Source organism: Phodopus roborovskii, unplaced genomic scaffold, assembly GCF_943737965.1.
Source record: "Phodopus roborovskii unplaced genomic scaffold, PHOROB, whole genome shotgun sequence".
Lineage (NCBI taxonomy): Eukaryota > Metazoa > Chordata > Mammalia > Rodentia > Cricetidae > Phodopus > Phodopus roborovskii.
Window position 1 is genome coordinate 764,079 of NW_026125739.1, and position 18,186 is coordinate 782,264.

Genomic DNA, 18,186 nt, shown 5'->3' on the forward strand with positions numbered 1-18,186 from the left:
CACTCAGTGCCCAGTTGGTGGTGCTGTCTGAAGAGATGTAAGAGGTATAGAAGAATGCTTCTCATGTTTACAGTCTCTCTCCATCCCTGTCCTCTTCTCTGCCAAAGATTTGCAGCACTGACCTTCCTGCTTCCCCCGCCATGCCTGCTCTTTGCTGCCATGGTTCCTCACCATGATAGACTTTCAAAGCTCTGGATCTGTAACCCTAAGTAAACTCTCCTATAAGTGTCTTTGGTCAACATGCTTTATCACAGCATCATAAAACTAATACAAGGCATGACGGTATGTAGGTGGATTATGGCAAGAAAAGAGAAATACAAAGAAGTCTGCCAAGTAAAGCAAACATTATTAACATTAGATTTTCAGTGTGGAGGGAGAACCCTCAGATATGACAAGAGACTAGAGAAGGCCATGAAAATTTGTCCTCAAACTAGCACCATGGTGCTGCCTCTCTTCTGAGAAGATTAGAGTCATTATCATCCTTGCCAGAGCATCATCCAGAGAACACCAGGATATCCATGTTCTGGCTAGCTATGTGCCCTGAGGACATGCCTCCAACATCCTAGCACCCAGAGCCACATGATACCTCTCAGAGCCCTCTCACTCCTGGAGTCACAGCTGCAGGAGAAAGAGGCTGAATCTAAGCATTCCACCTCTAAAACAGTCAGAAGCTCTACATAGTATATAAGGCCCACTGGAGCAGTTTAGCCTGAAGAGCACACACCCAGAAAATGCTATCCTGTTTATCAACAACATCCAGCATTAAGACTCCCATATGTGTATGACAGTTCTAACTCCCCATTAGGACTTCTGACCTTTGAGATCATGACCACACTTCTGCCTCTGCAATACTTCCTCCCCATTAGAACTTGTCAAAATCGTATTCTAAGGCAATGCCACCTCTTCCAGGAAGGCAAATGATAATAATAATTATAGGCGAAAATGAGGAAAACACATTTGAGATATATATTCCCTAGTACCATGCACAAATGAATCTCAAGGGCTGGACACAGAACCCCAAGCAGCTGTGTAACTTCAGCTGAAGTCAGCAAACAGCTGCTATGCATTTTCTAGGTTTGGCAGCTTCTTCTGTAATAGAGACTTATTTTGCTAACTAACAGCAGGTCTGCTTCCTGCATTTTTAATTTTCTTCTCTTTCAAACTGCACCCCTGCACAATACCTGGATGAATATTCATAACTGATCATAAGGGCAGATCTTTCAAATGATTTTGAATGCTGAAATGGTGAGTGAAGCTACTATTTCTAGTGTTTATCTGCCCATGGAGAGAAGACAGGCCTATAAGTTCTGAACAGCAAACCTTTCCTAGCCAGGATGTGTTAACACAGTCACAGGCAGGGCCATTAGCACACAGAAGGCTTGGCTGTTCATGTCAGCTAATGTGTGCCACATGGTCTTTTGCTCTGCCTCTCTTCCCCATGCCTCCAAATGTCAAGAAGGATCATTTTCTACTATTTGTATCCAAAACCTAGTCTCCAGGGACTACTTAGAATGTCCCGACAAAAGCCTGGCTCTGAGCCCTGAAATAAACCAAACAGTGGCCTGTGGTTTAAACGCTCTGCTCCCATATGGTCCAGTAGGAAGTTTTAACAACAGAGAGTGGAACAAATGCCACCCAGACTGCCACTGACAGGAGTCTGCCCGTGTTTCTCTCTGAAATCTGACCAAAATCAGAGCTGGTGCGTCTAATGATGTTCACCAATCATGAGACCACAGTGCCAAAAGAAACAGATTCGAGTGGTACACATCTGGGGTGCCACACAGGATGTGCCTGGCCAATTAGTGAGGGCCCTGAATCTCTGCCAGGTGCTCACAGCTGGGAAAACAGCTTCCAGTTAATCTCCCCACTTACAGTCTGGGTGACACTGGGAACTCTCACATATTTCTTCGGACCTTGCATCCGAAGAAATTAAGAATAAACTACCATACCCCAGTATACCAAGAGAAAACTAAATGACAAAAACAGGAAAACAAAATCTACAAAGCTAGGATAGGGAGGCAGCTCAGTGGGTAACATATTTGGCCCATAAACATGAAGGCTCAAGTTTGGGGCATCTGTAACTCTAACACTAAGGGGACCAGTCAGATTCATGGACCTTCCAGTCTATCTAACCCAACTGATGAAACCTTGTCTCAAATAGTAGTATAGACAGAGGGAAAACAATGCCTGATATTGACCTCTGGCCTCCACACACACATATTTGCCCCCACACACATAAACTAGTATACACACATTCAGAGAAAAAAATTGCAAAGTTGCAGACCTGCCCTGCAGTGGTTGGCCAACTATTTGTTTCCACTTCCTATTGGCTCTATGATTGCAAAGATACACTCCATTTAAAGAGTATGCCTTCTTTACACTGATCTGTGTGAAAGAACATGAGCAATAGAGAGCAAACTTGTCTTTAAAAGGGGAGAATGAAATCTGAGAGGATCATCTTTTCAGTTCTCATTAACTGAAGAGAGGAAACCAGAAGGTGTTTTAAAAATCATCAAAAAGACCAAAAAGAGTGCTGTGAGCTTGAGAAAATGGCAGAGAACAGAAATCAGGAGGAGCTTGGGGAGGGTACAGAGTTCTCACTGTGAGTTTCTAGGATCCCCTTCCTCATGACTCAATATTCTAGATTTTTTACTTAGTTAAAATTTTGATATATTTTTGTCTTGTCAAGACAAGAGAAACAAAAAATATTAGCCTATACCATTTAGTATTCAGCAGCAAAGACCTAGGTGACAACCACATTCTCTACACCTAGACTGGACACCCCTTTCTAAATTTAGTACCTGGTTGACCAGGTAACATTCCACGGTCCTGACCTTCTCTACACCATACTGTCATATGTGTGCCTAAAAACACGATTCCATATTTGATTTATTTCCTCTGGCACAAAAATTACCCAAGACACTTACCAATGTCATTATATACTACTGTACATCACACTCGATTCTATGTATTGAAAAGTATTTCTATATTGGAAAGTATTTCACAATTACACAAATTAAGTTTTATAGCTGTGAAATACTAATACTTCAGATGCAAAACTAAGAAGTTCTCTTGTGGTTTTACGTCCTAGTGGTAAGAAGACAGGTTCTCAACAAGAAGAAGATCAACAAAGTCCTTTTCACAGCATCGACACAGACTAGTGGGACAAGTGTCTGGCAATGAAAAATAAGGATGACAGACCTTTTGGAAACAACAAGCTCTGTGGAAACCTGGAACATGCAAGTTCTAGAATGGCCTCAACCTGTCTCTGCCTCTTCCACTGGAACATTTCAGATTCAGAAATCCCTGTTCATATCCCAATCCCAGCTGACAGTGATTCCTGACTCCCTTACCTTCTAGGTCAGGTAAACAGAAGGAAGCTAAAGCAAATTACATCATTGCTTTCTTCACCCTGGGGAAGCATTCCTTATTTACTGTGCTGTAACAAGAGCTGGGCATCTCTGCAGCCTAGGCACCAATTCTCTGACTTCACCATGTCATTGAAGAAAAACATCAGCTTTGTCTAAAATAAATGCATTCACTTTGCCAAAGATTATGCTGTCTGCCTGCCACTAATCTCTAAAGTAACTGGTCCAGATTCCTTCCCCTACCTGATGTTTTAGTCTGTGTTTGCAGTCATAGCTGTTTATGCCTGGTTTTATCTGCTCTATTCCTTCATGAAGCCTGTGTGTGCATCCTGGTGTTCAGGAGTACTTCTTGGTGAAGTTTCTGTCAAAACTGATAAGGAGGAAATGACAGGTCACAAGCAAGAAAAACAGATATGATTTGGGAGTAAGTCATTTTGGTCTTTGGTTTTCCTGACTGAGCCAGGGACTAATGGCATAGAAGTTCCTTCCAAGCTTATAACATCTCAATTAGCTGCTTCTCTTTTCCATGTTGTTGCAGGCACTCAACTCAATGTTCACAGGATGTAACAGAGCAGGAAATTGTGAAGAGCCGCAGATTATCATAGGGGCAGAGGCCCCTGAATACCTCTAATCACCACTTGTAATTCACTAGAGGCAGCAGGGCAAGAGACAGCCCTCAGTTCTCCCAATGTACCCTGCAGCAGTGTCTTCCTCATTGCTTCCCTTTGCTCTACAATAGCCTTTCAGGGTCCAAATTCTGCCTGTGAAAACAAAACAAACAAAAAACAAACAAAAAAAAAAAAAAGCGAAAACAAAAAGCAAGGATACAATGTTGAAAGGGGAATGGAAGGTAGAAAGTCCCCAGTACATTTTCAGCAGGGCTGGAACAAGAAGCCTTGGCTGTGGCTCTGTGGGATTATAACTGATGCATGCCCAAACTAAAGAAGTGTAATTGACACTGCTGGATTTGATCAATGCATAGAAGTCATAGTAGTCTCCTCTGCAGGACACTTTCCACACCCCATGACTATCTTCAGCTTTCTTTTAGCTGCAAATTTGCTCCAGACAGCACCTGCTCATTCCCTTAAGGATTAGTTGGAAGCCTTGTCTAAGATGAGCTTCCTCTCTCCTTGAATAGCTCATAGTCTTTATCTATCTCCCTAGAGACCTGACAAAGCTGAGCCTTAAGTGACTTTGAGCATCAGCCTGTAGAGCCCTAAGTCTTTTTGGCAAATCCTGTGGCAAACAGCAGAACATCTGTGTATCATATAAATTCAAAATAAGGTTTGTGATCACTTGGCACACTAAAAGAAAGAGCAAAAGTAAAGCAAGATTTTCTGAAGGATGTATAGTTCTGGATAGGAATATCTGCTGGGGGCCATTGAGCAACTGTCCTCTACAAGAATATGACCTTGATTTACAGAAGTATTGTCAGGTCTGCTACACAACTATATTAGCATCTTATCCCACTCCACCCACAATTCTCCCCTATCCTCTCCATCTTTGTGTGTGTGTGTGTGTGTGTGTGTGTGTGTGTGTGTGTCCCTTGAGTCTCCTTGTTCTCTTCACCAAATCTCAAAAACTGATATATATGCTCAGTTCTCAAGTCCCTCAAGTGGTGTTAAGTATGAACTAAGCCAAGCCTGTGTTTCATCTGCCGTTGATGTGGTTCACAAATCTAAAGAGCTTCATAGCATGGTGACAGCTGATTCTGGAAGCACAAGCATTAGGTTCTAGGCAATTAGGCAATCTCAGCCAATAAAGTGTGGGCCTTATTTCCAAGATGTGTACCATCTAATACTATATCAAGAAAAGTGGCACTTGGAGAAGTTCGATGTCAATGAAACAAGGTGCTCATAAACACTAATGATATAACATATGAAGATGTCTTCTCATAAGATTTGTGTGGATGTGTCCATAGAATAAAAGCCCAACCCTGGTTCTGCTTCCCATTCTGAGTATTCTTTTTCACAGCAACTCAGCCATTATGAGGCTTCAGTACTATATTAAGAAAGCAACAAGTTTACAAAGACCAGTTAGCATACAAGAGTCACAGAGCCTTAAGGTCAAACCCATATACTTCTGTCAAGGCCTAGGATCCTTCTACTACACCAGAGAGAATGCAATATGATAACTGCTTAATTTGCTGACAGGAGAAATTGATATGGACTACTACTGAGTATGCTGAATGTGAGGGTATCTTTCTTTTCTCCCACCCATTGTGCCTTGGACATCTTTCCATATCGCTGCTGGCCTTCCCAATGAGCTTCTCTCAGAATTGTGGAGGGTCAAGATGGTTAAATTCAACAGAATTGCTTGAGAGCTCACCAGTGGGCAAAGACAGATACAATTTGTTAAGTAACAAGTGTCATTCATGATTTCAGAAAGGAATATGTGGAGTGTTGTGAGCCTAACTCCCTCAGTCAATCCATAGCATGTATGTAAAACCATCCTCCAAAGAAGCTATGTAATCTTCAGGCTTATTGGGACATTATGTAGATTAGGGGCTGCCTCATCAGACACCAGGATCTCTACCCATGGGTCAGTAGATCCATTGTCTCTGGATTAAGAAAACTGTAGAGTAGAGAAACTCACTGTGCCAGGAGCTGCCTGTCTCACTTATGAATTTAATTACCCTTTGGGGAACTCTATGTGGGACTAGAAAAGTGAGCACAAGTTTAAGAGGTAGATTACAGTGGGTACATAGGTACTCTGTCAGGAACTGGGAACACAGAGCTGAGCCTGAGTCCTGGTCCAGTTTTATTTTATAAGCCATATAACAGAGTATCTGGCTTGTGTATGCTTCTGCAATCCTACCAAAGCCTGTGACACTATGCTAGGTATGAAAAATTGCAAAGATAAAGGCAGTTACTAAGTTAAAGATAATTACATCAAATAGACTACAATGAGATAAACTATTCAATAATAATGCAGATATTTAAATTAAAGTTGTAGCATAGTGGCAGATTTCTACCTTTGTCTCAATTTTCTCTTAGACTTGTCAAAATTGAACTCCTATATCATCTCCCATGAGAAGCTTAGGCCACTGCTAGCCTGGGTCAGTTGCTTACCTCTGAGTACTGCCTCCTATTTGGCTTCTTTTTGGTAGGGATCCTAATTTCACAAGGGGGTATGTCCCTATGTACTAGACTCATAGCAAGTCACAGGCTATTCTCCATGTCTCCAAAGCCCAGATCAAGGCATAGAACAAAGTGGATTCTAAACCAGAATAATGAACTGAGTCCCATATCTCAGTTTTCAATATTCAGTGCAAGCTCCTAGGGCAGAGGCTGGTCTTGAATCCTCTGTTGAATGTCAGCCAATAGAGGTCATGCAGGTAAAGCAAGTGTGGGTGATGAGGACATAAGACAGAGGCATGGTTTACTTACTCGAAGACCTTGAGGCCCAGGGGGTCCATCTCTGCCTTCTGGACCAATCAAACCCTTCAAGGGGAGAAAAAGGAAAAAGGAGGGAGAAATATTAACTGTAGGCTTCCATGGTGGCCTACCCTCTCACTCTCATTGTCACTGCATCCAAATGGGAAATTATGGCATCAGATGAGAAGTAGCAGTCTATGACTTTCAATCTACTCTAAAACATACAGATGGATTGGGGCTTTTTAAACCAAGAAGACACAGTCTCTTCTCTGCACACACAGAGAAGAATAATCTGAAGCCCAAATGTCCATTCTTTTCATCTTACTGCTTCAGAAAAAAATCATCTTGGGGATTTCTGACTCTTGGGAAACAATAAGCCAAGTATGAAAGTTAGTATAAACAAAACCTGGAGAGATGGCTCCACTGTTAAGAGAACTTGTTGCTTTTCAAAAGGCCCAAAGTTCTGTTCCCATAACCAACATGGTGGCTCACAACCATTCATAGCACACATTCAAATTACATCCAACTCCTTTTTCTGAACTCAATGAGAACCAGACACACACATGCTGCATTTTACATACATTCAGACTAAACACTAATATACATGAAGTAAAAATAAATAGATCTTTAAAACCATAAAGCTGCCCCAAACAAATTTATCTGGGAAAGGTACATGTCAACTACAGAAAGAAAGTTGATGGCTGTAAATGCTGTGTGCCCTATGGCATGGGGTCAACAGACATTGCTAAATCCTGACCATGTCTTCTTTAAAATGGAGATGATGCATTTGTCTTCGCAGCATTTGAGAGGGTCACATAAAGAGTGGACACTTAGTCTCATGCATCACTGTATTTGTAAAGAACAAGTGGAAAAGCTTCATGGACAGATGAGACCTTCATCTCAAGGTCTGGCTTCATTACCATGTTTTGGTGAAATTTGTCTAGAACCTTCTTTCATTATCTTAAATAACCAGTGTCCTGTAGGCACAGTCCCTACAGTAAAATGTTGCTGAACTCTTTGGTAAACAGACTATATTTGGAGCCAATATCTTTTCTGTCTATAACACTAAGTGGGAGAGCAAGTGTATCTGTGGCATGGTAGGGATAGCATGTGTGAGTTCTTTTTCTTCATAATGAGAAATGTGCTGAGCTCAGGGAACACTAAGGGAGGAGACTCCCCCCACAGGAGTTACTCTGCTTTAAGCATAGAAAATGCCTGTTATTGAGCAGGCACTTTGGTGGGTTGGCCATGTACTGGTAAGATTATCAGAGCCTCCTTTCCAGTTTTGTTCAATGCAGTGAATGTTTAAAAAGCAGTTGCTCTGTGGATGACTCTGAGGTAGGTGCTGTTGGGGATTCAAAACGAAAGTAGAGATGCAGATTGAGATCCATCCTTAGGAAATCTCCAAGAGCACTACTTTGTGTATCAGCCCATTTAACCTTTACATCATAATTATGTAAGGGATGGTGACAATGATAACTTTCAAATTAGAGATGAATCAAATGAGCATTAGAGTAATCAGGTACTGTTAGCAAAGATACAAGTTTACATTTTGGAAGTACAAAATAAGCTGTGTGGTCAAGGCCTTGGGCTTCTAATTGTGAGAGTCTTTCAAGGTCACCTGCTTTTTATCTACTCTAGTTAAGTCCCACTCTAATACTCTCTTGAGTGTCCATTGGCTAGAGCATCTCTCCATTATTCATTAAGATCCCATCACTTGATAAGCCTCATGCATTTTAATATAGGAAAAATATCAGTCCTAGTCTTAAGAAGTTTAGCCTTAGTATAGCAATAAAGTGACTCCTTGTGGCATATTCCTATAACCAATGATTACAGCATTACTCAACCTTCATCAGAGAAGCTTACTGAAATAGATGGGAATTAACACAGAAACCCACAACTGGACAATACAGAGAGTGAAAGACTTCTGGAGCACTCAGTCCTAAATGGGATATCTTCATCAAATCCCTTCCACCCAAGACTCAGAGATCTATATAGAAGAGGGGACAGAAAGACTCTAAGAGCTAGAGGTTGTAAATGACTCCAGGGAAACAGTGACTTCCAGACACAATAGGACTGATGCACTTATAAACTCACAGAACTGTGACAGTATGCAGAAGATCTTCACAGATTCAAACTAGATAAAATCCCAGCATTGAGAAAGGAAATGGACACAAAGTTACACCTCTAACCAAGAGTTTATTTGCAATAGAAACCTTGTTGGAAAAGTTTTTTCCAAGCTAATGTCATTTGGTACATCAACCATAAGGAAGGGTGGGCCCCAAGCCCAGGATTAGTTGGCTAACACAAAAGACACTTCATGGTTTGTAGGAGGGGTGTGTGTGTGTGTGTGTGTGTGTGTGTGTGTGTGTGTGCATGCTCAAGTACTTTTTGTTTTGGTATTATTTTTGTCTTGTTGATTTTATTTTTAGTTGGTGTGTCTTTTTTTCAATTTTTGTTATTGAAAGAGAAGTTAAGTGAGTAGGGAAGATTTCTGGGAGAAATTACACGAGGTGAAATGACATGATCAGAATATACTGTATGCAAAGAAAAGTAATAAAAATGAAGGATTATGGTAAAATACACAAGTAAAGAAATGTCATTCAAAAAATACACTGTATGAAAAAATTTAAGACAAAGAATTTTTAAAGTTTAGTTCTAGAATTCTATTCCTTTTAAATAAGCCTTCACCTGGTGCTTCCTGAGCTCTGACTAATGAAATTTCATTATCAATCCATTTTGTTGTATGAAGTCCTACTCTATAACGACATGCATGTACAGCATGAATAACATCTTTCAATTCTCTCAACAGAATTGTCTCTCAACAGAGTCACCTAGTGGAAGAACTGAGGAAAGAGCCAAGGCCTTGACACACTCCTTGATGAAAAGAACCTAGACTAGATAGATAGACATTCAGTTTGATTGTTTGTGTCATCATAGTTTTTCAAGGCAGTCAACCACTACCACGGCAATTCCTTCACCACTGAAGATATGCAACTATGGTAGAGGCATTCATTATTTTACAATAGTGGGTCTAGAGTATATATTTACATGCACACAGAACCTAAATCTCTCCAAGATTACAGTTATGCTAGATAGACAGCTGTGAGGATATGAGCCTTGGAATGGTAAAGCAGAAGATAGCTCTATTGACCCTCAAATTTTGATATTAAATTGTTCTAATTGCAATGTAATCAAATACTATCAAGTTTTGTCTGGTTTACCATCCTTTGTCACCAAGTCCTAATGAAGAACAGGCTCTAAAACTCAATGTAAATCAACTTATAGATGCAGCTGCTTCATTTTACAAAACAAAAATAAAACTACAATGATGTAAAGAAATCACAATCATGTTACCTAGAACAGAGAGAGAGTTCACTACTTTAAATGTCCTCATGGACGTCACTGCATTTTTATTAATTATCCTAATAATCTGAACTTTCACAATAAATGATCATAGGGGCCCTTCAATGTCCTACCCTCAAATGGTTATTAGGCTCCTAACAGAGATAGAAATCTATGCACTGAACCTCTGAGCAATCAAGGCTAATCTGAGAGGTGGGAAAAATGATATATGCATAAAGTAGCTCAACTGGCCTTTCAGTGTCCACTCTAAACAGAAACTTACACATCAGAAAGAAGTCTATGACCACGGCATGTTTGAGGACAAGGGACTCTGAATGCAGACTATATGCTACCTCTACTTGTTCCACAGTTCACTGTCCCATGGAGGATGGTAATAGCTTCAGCACCTATCCTGAGTGATAGCAAAGCTTTTGAAATAAATTCCATGTTCAAAAACAGGAAAGGATATACATTTTCAGACTTTCAGGTGTTAGGCACATCCATCACAGGGGATAAATGACTTACCGGTGCTCCTGGAGGCCCAGGTAGGCCTTGGTGACCTCTTGGTCCAGGGGCTCCCTGAAAAGACAAGCAAACAGGCACTAATCACAACTCCCCTCTCTACATGACTAGGAATGCAACCACCCATAGCCTTCATTCATAAGAACTTCTTTTCCAAGTTCCCATAAGGCACAAAAGGCATGGATACAGGCGTTTAATTCCAAGCTGGAAATCAACTGTACATATCCCTGAAATAATTCCTGAGCCCCAACTTCTGGCCTTTCTTCTGTGACATCCCCGCATAGAAACACCCATTTTCCATACCTGCTCTCCCTTAAGGCCCTCTCTCTGCACCTGAGAGAAAAACAGGAATTAGCAAAAGTGTCATCATTTCCTCAACAATAATCAGACACTCTCAGTTGCATCCCAGCTATCTACTTTGCATGCCATGATGTAGTGGCTTATGATTCTTCTCAAATCTGATTCAATGCTTGGTGTTGAATGCCATTTTTGTTAAAGGTATTAATAGCACACGTTAAACATACATAATAATATTTTCATTATGGTCTTTTAATGCACAAATATAGTATTTTCTGATTACATTCCTCTCTCAGCAACTACTAACTGCCTATAGATTCCCTATCCAATTTCTCTCATCAGATACGTTCTGTTTTATGCTTAGAGGTCAGTACTTTTCCAGTACCCAATTCCATGAGCTACTGAGTGCACAGGTCCCACTCTCAGTAACTTACCACAGAGCCTGGTACACCAGGTGGTCCTGCAGGCCCTACATCTCCCTGCAGAGGAACAGAAAGTAGTTCAACAGTTATTGCTGCCACATTCTTCCTTTGTTCCTTCTCAGGCACTTGCTCATCTCAAATACCAAAAGGATTTTCTCCATGTGCCATCACAGAAATCACCTTCATGCCTGAACTTCCCTCTACCTCAGAGTATTCTAGAAGCTTCTACATTTGATTCTCATCTCACTCTCAAGCTCAGAGGCTCCTGGAGGGCATAGGTCTGTTTATTTTCTCTTTGTATCCATTCAGACCAGTGCCTCACTGGTTATTGTGTGAGATTTGTCACTTCTACATACGGTTTAAGAAACACCATTGGATCACCATTCTGAGGATAGCAGACATAAAAGGCTGTGTTAGATAAAGGGAAAAAAAAAGTATTTCTACCTTTGTAGTGGCCAAAGTTCATGATTTAGCACATGGTCAGCAGTTATTGAACATCTACCAAAAGCATACTAAGAAAGTGCTGTGAAGTTCCATTTATCTTCATTGTCATTATACACAGTCATGTTTCATGTCTTCCCCTTGTTCATGTATGTATCACTGGGCTCTGGTTCTATCACATTACCCAGGACATGACTGATACCATAGTTCTACATGAGACGTCTGTTAACTGTGGCAATACAAAGCTCTTGATTCCATGACTTCCATATCACATACCTAAAGCAAGGACAGTGCATTTAGCTAATACCCCTATCAGAAACACATTTATCTTACCTACAGCCTTGCTCAAGCAGTCCAATGCATATGAGTAAATGAGGCACTAAACAAAGACGAGTGCCTACTAAATCTCAAGAGTAAGTAGGAATGACTAGTGACTCATGACATGCTTGCTATTGTCTACCACATTTAGGGGTATGTTACAGTGAGAAATGATGGGGGATATCCTTCTGTATATGTGTTTATCTCACTGGTTGATGAATAAAACCTATTTGGTCAATAGAAGCAAGAAGGTAAGGCAGGGCTAGGAGACAAAGAGGATGGTGGGGAGAGAGAGGAAGAGAGAACTCAAGGAGACATTATGTAGCCACTAAAGGAGTAACAAGTCTGGGCAGTCTCTGGTAAGCCAAGACCACATGGAAATACATAGATTAATAGTTATGGGTTTATAATTAAGAAAGAATTAGTCAGTAAGAAGCCTAAGACATTGGCTTACAATAGTTTACAATTAATACAGCATCTGTGTGTTTATTTGGGGCAAGGTAGTTGTGGAAACAGGTTGGACAAGAAACTCCAGCAACAAAATGGCACCTCCAACATGGGTTTCTAGAATTTCCACATAAAACCTGACAAAAGCTTAAAAAGGTTTCTCAAAACAAAAGAACAAAGTCAAACACTGCTTCTTGGTAGCAACACTTTGTGGGCTCTTTTTGTTAAAGACAAGCAGAGGTTTATAGCTCCTTTAAGAAAGTTTTCTTGACTCACTGTTAATGGAAAAAAAACCACAAGGCTCTTTTAAGAATCCCTGCTACCAAACAATTAAATGGTATGTACATGCAGCTGGCAAAAGCAGTGACCATATCTCCAAGCCAAAGAGCATGCTGCATGGCATGGCAGATTTAGCTTTTATCCATACAGACAAAATACATTTAAGAGTTGAGGTGGTGAGCACAGTTCCCAGTGCTGGCAGTAAACTTACCCTGAACCACACCATGTTGGGAAGCTAGCATCTAAAACAGTCACCACTTTAATTTTTATCAATGTTGTTTAGGAGCTAAAAGACTCATGGCCAGAAAAATATAGAGATCTTCAGTAAAGACAGATTCAGATGAAAAAAAAAACTTAAAGGGTTTACAATGTGTTTAAATATATATATAGGCTTGGGAGAAAGAAGGAAAAGGATAAAGTGTTTAAAAAAGGAAATAGAGCAGCTGGGTGTGGTGTCACATGTCTTTAATCCCAGCACTTGAAGGCATAAGTAAGCAGAACTCTGTGATTTAAAGGTCATCCTGGTGTACACAGTGAATTCCAGGACAGGGAAAGTACACAAAGAAAGTCTGTCAAAAAAAAAAAAAAAAAATGAAAAAGAAAAAAAGAAAGGAAGTAAGAAAAGAAGAAAGAATGTAAAAGGAATAGAATAATAATATATTTTTTTAAAGTCACATAACGATGGAAAGTATACAGAGAGTCTGGACTATATGTTATTGTGTTGTCTTTGAATTGTTTGATTCCTGAGGAAGGAGCAACAGTTGCTAACAGACATTTGATTACAAATGCTGCTGGATTAACCCAACCAATATGTTCTGAAAAATGCTTTGACTTCAACATTTAAGTCTAAGGACAGGTTACTTTGGAAAAGAGGTTCTGTTTTTGCTTCCACAGAAATATGAAAAGCTGTGGACTCCTTCCAGACTAATATATATGGTTTGCTAGAACAAGACCCCCTGAAGCAGTGATCCAATATCCAAAACAGCTGAGACAGTGCAGCCTTAAACTACTCTAGCCAGCATTTGGCCAGATCTCTGGGTTTTCTAAAGAACCCTATGGTATTTACAGAGCCCCCTAAAAGCAGAAAGCAGTTTAGACATAATAGACCCCAAATTCCCAAACATTGTTTATGCATGTTTGTTTTTATTTAAATGGGGTTGATTATAAATGGTTAATGATCACAGTCAATCTCTTTCTAAACAAAAAAAGGGGTAATATATTATAAAAATGAATACTTTGTATTGGTATGGATTATGATTTATTGATACAAATTCAAGGCAAATATGTATATTTCTACTCTTGTTTAGGTATTGTGTTTATACAGCTCTTTTTGAATGTAATGTATAATTAAATACAGATTATAGTCACCTATAATAGTAAAAACTTAGGTTATTTAGATTTTCTAGATATACAGAGATATATTTGAGATGGATAGACATTCTTCAAATCTTTCAAAGACCTACAGAATATGGCATTTAAATTGGTTTAGGGTTTTTCATGACAGTGAGACACAACTGCTCCTGGCAACACCAATTAATTCAGAGACGTAAGACAAGGTCATGTTGGAAATACACAGATTAATAGAAATGGGTCAATAATTAAGACAGAGCTAGCCAGTAAGAAATCTTATCTATAGGCCAACAGTGTATACATTAATATATATCTCTGTGTGCTTATTTGGGGCTGAAGATAGGTGGGACATCCCCTCTCTGTTCTCCCTTCAGGACTTCCTCTTGAGCTCAAAACCAACACAGATGCTTCTTGTCTTCCCCATTCCACTGTATTCTATCCCTTCCTAAAACATGGAAAAAATCAGCATTTTTTGTGTGCATCACCAAGTACCCTTCTAAAATCACCAACTGCACACTGAGATCTGTTTTGCATGTACATGTGTGTGATGGGGGTTGCCCTTCTGTATTCTGTGAATATGTGTTTCTTTTAATGGTTGATGAAAAATGTTGATTGGCTATTAGCCAGGCAGGAAGTATAGGCAGGGCTATTAGACTAGGAGAATTCTGAGAACAGAAAATATGGGGAAGCAGTGGAGAGAGAGATTTCATATAGCCACCAAAGGAGTAACATACCAGATCATTACAGGTAAGCCAAAGCCTCTTGGCAATACATAGTTTAATAGAAATGGGTTAATAATTAAGAGAGAGATAGCAAAAACATAGGCTGAGCCATTGGCCAAATTGTGTGCTTTTTGGGGGGTTGAAGGGCTGTAGGGCCTTGGTGGGACATAAACTCCATCATCAAATAGCATCCAACGTTCAGCAACTATATCCACATAAATCATGAGAGAGCTTGGGAAATGTTTCTACACACAAAAGAACAGAGGCAAGCAGGTCATCTTGGTTACAGCATTTTCTTCAGTGGGCTCTGATTGCTACAGGAAAAATTTAAGAGAGGCTCTTTCTGACTCAGCAATAGTGGATTAATTTCAGATTTTGTGTCCTTGCATGAGTAATGAAACCCTAATACAGCAATGCTAATCTCAGCTGTAAAATCAGACAGCAGGGGAAAAAAAATAACTCAGCTAGATGTCACAGGTGCCTGCTCTCTGTTGATTGACATATCGTTTGATTTAAAATGCACACTACACACCCCATTTGGATTCAATTATCCAAAGAAACCCCTTCTTGTACTTTAAGTGTTTGCAGGGAACTAGACTGTCCTAAGATGGCCACTATCTGCCTCCTGCCTGCTAGAGTCACTCTGAAAAGCAGAAGAAATACAAGGTTGTTCTGATCCCACAGTGTCCACACACCCCCAGCCTTGCCACCCACCTGTGTCTGGGCCTGTTTCACTTATTTTAAATTCCTCTACTATCCTTCCTTCCACACCCATACCTTTGCTCTCTGACTGGAATGCTTAGCAAGTAACTCTTTTGTACTCATCTTCTTGCCAATTCTCATCCAAGAAAGAGCCCTACATGCAGTTCTTTGGGCTGAGATGCAAAATTCTAAGTATCACATTTATTAAGCTAAGCTTTGCTGAAGGTTCTTTAACACAGAGGACCAGTGGGAAGGGACATAGCTGCTAGCATGATTATTAGAAGGCCATTTCCGAAGATGACACAAAACAATTGTAAGATCCTTAAGAAGACAGAAATGAAGGAAGAATATGAACTACAAAGGAGTTTTTAAGATTATTATTTTTTTTAACTTATTCATAACAACCCTGAGTTCAAGCAGCATTTTAAGTAGCAAAAGATTTTAATATATCTAGCTATTATGTTGTTTTTGTTTGGGGCTTGTTTTTAATGAGTACTTATTCATAAGACAGGAAAACAATTCAAATGCAATAGGCAGAACTGACTTGGGAGTTCCTGATGCCCAGTGAGCATCCTCTGTTTTCACTTTCTTCCCAGAGTTCAAGTGTGCCCCTGCCTCAGGTTCTGGCTTGTTTACCTTCTCTCCTTGGGGTCCTGCCACACCAGGAGGTCCAGGTCTTCCCTGGAGGAAAGAAGGCAAAGGTAGATTATTGGCAGGCCCCAGGGATGCACAGAGATGAGTGGTGAAGGAGAGGATTCAGGAAAGTGCAGCTTGAACAGAGGCTTGGTAATCCTTAGGAGTCCAGGTTCCAGGACTCCAGGCTTCCCAGCTTCCTTCCTAGCTAAAAGTTCTTCTTCTGGATCTGAATCCCACATTGATGTGTTGCCATTTTTGAAATCATGCTGGAATGACACCACAGTCTGAGAAAATAGCACAAGTCCACCTTTTGCCTAACAATGAGAGTGCCAGAGAGAGGGCCTCACAAAAGGCAAAAGCAGATCAGCCTTGGGCCAGAGGGCAGAGAGCAGAATCTGATTGAGCCCTTTGGAAATGCTTAGAGGCCTTGGGTCTGGGTGGTTTTTAAATTGGGAAAGGACAAGAGTCTGCCTAGACTAGGACCAGGATTCAGAAACTGCCATGGGAAAGCAAGGCCTAGAGAGGTAGCATATGAGATGTTAGGCACAGTGGTACTGTTCTTCTGACAGGAGCCAGAAGGAAAGAGTGAGCATGCATAACTGCTACAGTAGAAGGGAGGAGAGCTCAGGAGCTGCCCTCTGAGCTCACAAGCCATGGCCACCCACCAAGAGTGGACTGCAAGGGGAAATTTATTATAAACCATGGGAATGAGGCCATCTGTGCCCAGAACTCTCACTTCCTTCTCCTCTAAGTGGAAGTCCAACTAAGCCATCAGTTTCCAACTTATCCTTCTAGAGCCTAAGCAATAGATGCACTTTCTCATGAACAATTGCTATGTTTACAGTGGATTTTACAGCCCCATCTCCTTCATCTGCACCAGTATATCCTGCTGCCCTCAACTCATTCGTCTTGATGAGCATTTGGGCCACTTTTAATTGTTCTTTTAGAGATGTGTTGCAGGTACTACCCCTGTATGCTCATTCCTCTGAGCATGTGCATCACCCATGGGCTTTACACTATGACAATGCATCCTGTTTCCCAAGGAGTAACGGATACCAACCAGTGTGTTTTCTGGAATTCCTGTAGTGTTGGGGCTTACAGAATCAAGACAGTTGAGATGTGGGCCTTGCACTACTGTTGCCTCCAATAACCAGGAAAAAAGTTGAGGTTGGCGCCAAGGCACACACATTCCTGTTCCAAAGAACATGGCCCACCAGCCCAAGTACCCACCTACCTGCTCTCCTCTCTCTCCAGGCTTTCCAGGGAATCCATCCAGGCCATGCTGACCCTAGCAAAGAAGGAAAATAAAGAAATGAAGAGTGAATGACTAGACACTTGATGGTCACTGTCACAGAAAGGAATGACAATCTAGGCCCTGAGTGTCAAGCATGCCCAATCCCCCTCTCCATCAGGCTCTTTTCCACATATAGGAGAGCTAAGTACATTACACAGAACAGCTGCAGATTATAAGTTATTGGGGTCACAGAGCAGAAATGAAACATTAAAGAAACTATAGTTCTGTTTGTTTCCCTGTGTGACCCAGGGGTAGCATAATCTCTTCATCACATGTACCTTCAGGTGAGTAGAAGAAATAGATATGTAGTGTTACATAGTAAAATGTCAGACACACTCATGCAGCAAATATTAGCATTCACCAATGTGCCTGCCCTTGGAATGGCCCTAAAACTTGAATACTATGTGTAGTTGGTTTGAATCTCCTATTTGATATAGTACCTTAGGCAAGCATCTTCTCTGTACTTTCTGGGAATAACAATGCCTCTCTCAAGACACTGATGAATCAGAAAGATGTGCCAGCCTTCTCTCTGCCACTGCTAGCTTGCTTTAGCAGAAATCAGTGTATTCCATATGAGTGAGTTGACATCAAGTGTCCTGAGCTAGAGGCATCACCCAGAAGGGCTGCAATAGCTCAGGTGAGGGAAAAGGCTAACATTCCGCCAGG

The 18,186-nt window shown here is 40.8% G+C and overlaps 1 protein-coding gene across 1 annotated transcript in view; it reads right to left on the reverse strand.

Moving 5' to 3' along the window:
• Col22a1 (collagen type XXII alpha 1 chain) overlaps positions 1 to 18,186 on the reverse strand; it is a 245,476-nt gene that overhangs the window by 156,261 nt on the left and 71,029 nt on the right. Inside the window, exons 16-21 of the mRNA XM_051178562.1 lie at positions 17,461 to 17,514; positions 16,227 to 16,271; positions 11,344 to 11,388; positions 10,916 to 10,945; positions 10,616 to 10,669; positions 6,758 to 6,811 (exon numbers count right to left, since the gene is read on the reverse strand). Of these exons, the coding sequence (XP_051034519.1) occupies positions 6,758 to 6,811; positions 10,616 to 10,669; positions 10,916 to 10,945; positions 11,344 to 11,388; positions 16,227 to 16,271; positions 17,461 to 17,514 (282 nt within the window). The remainder of the gene's footprint in view (positions 1 to 6,757; positions 6,812 to 10,615; positions 10,670 to 10,915; positions 10,946 to 11,343; positions 11,389 to 16,226; positions 16,272 to 17,460; positions 17,515 to 18,186) is intronic.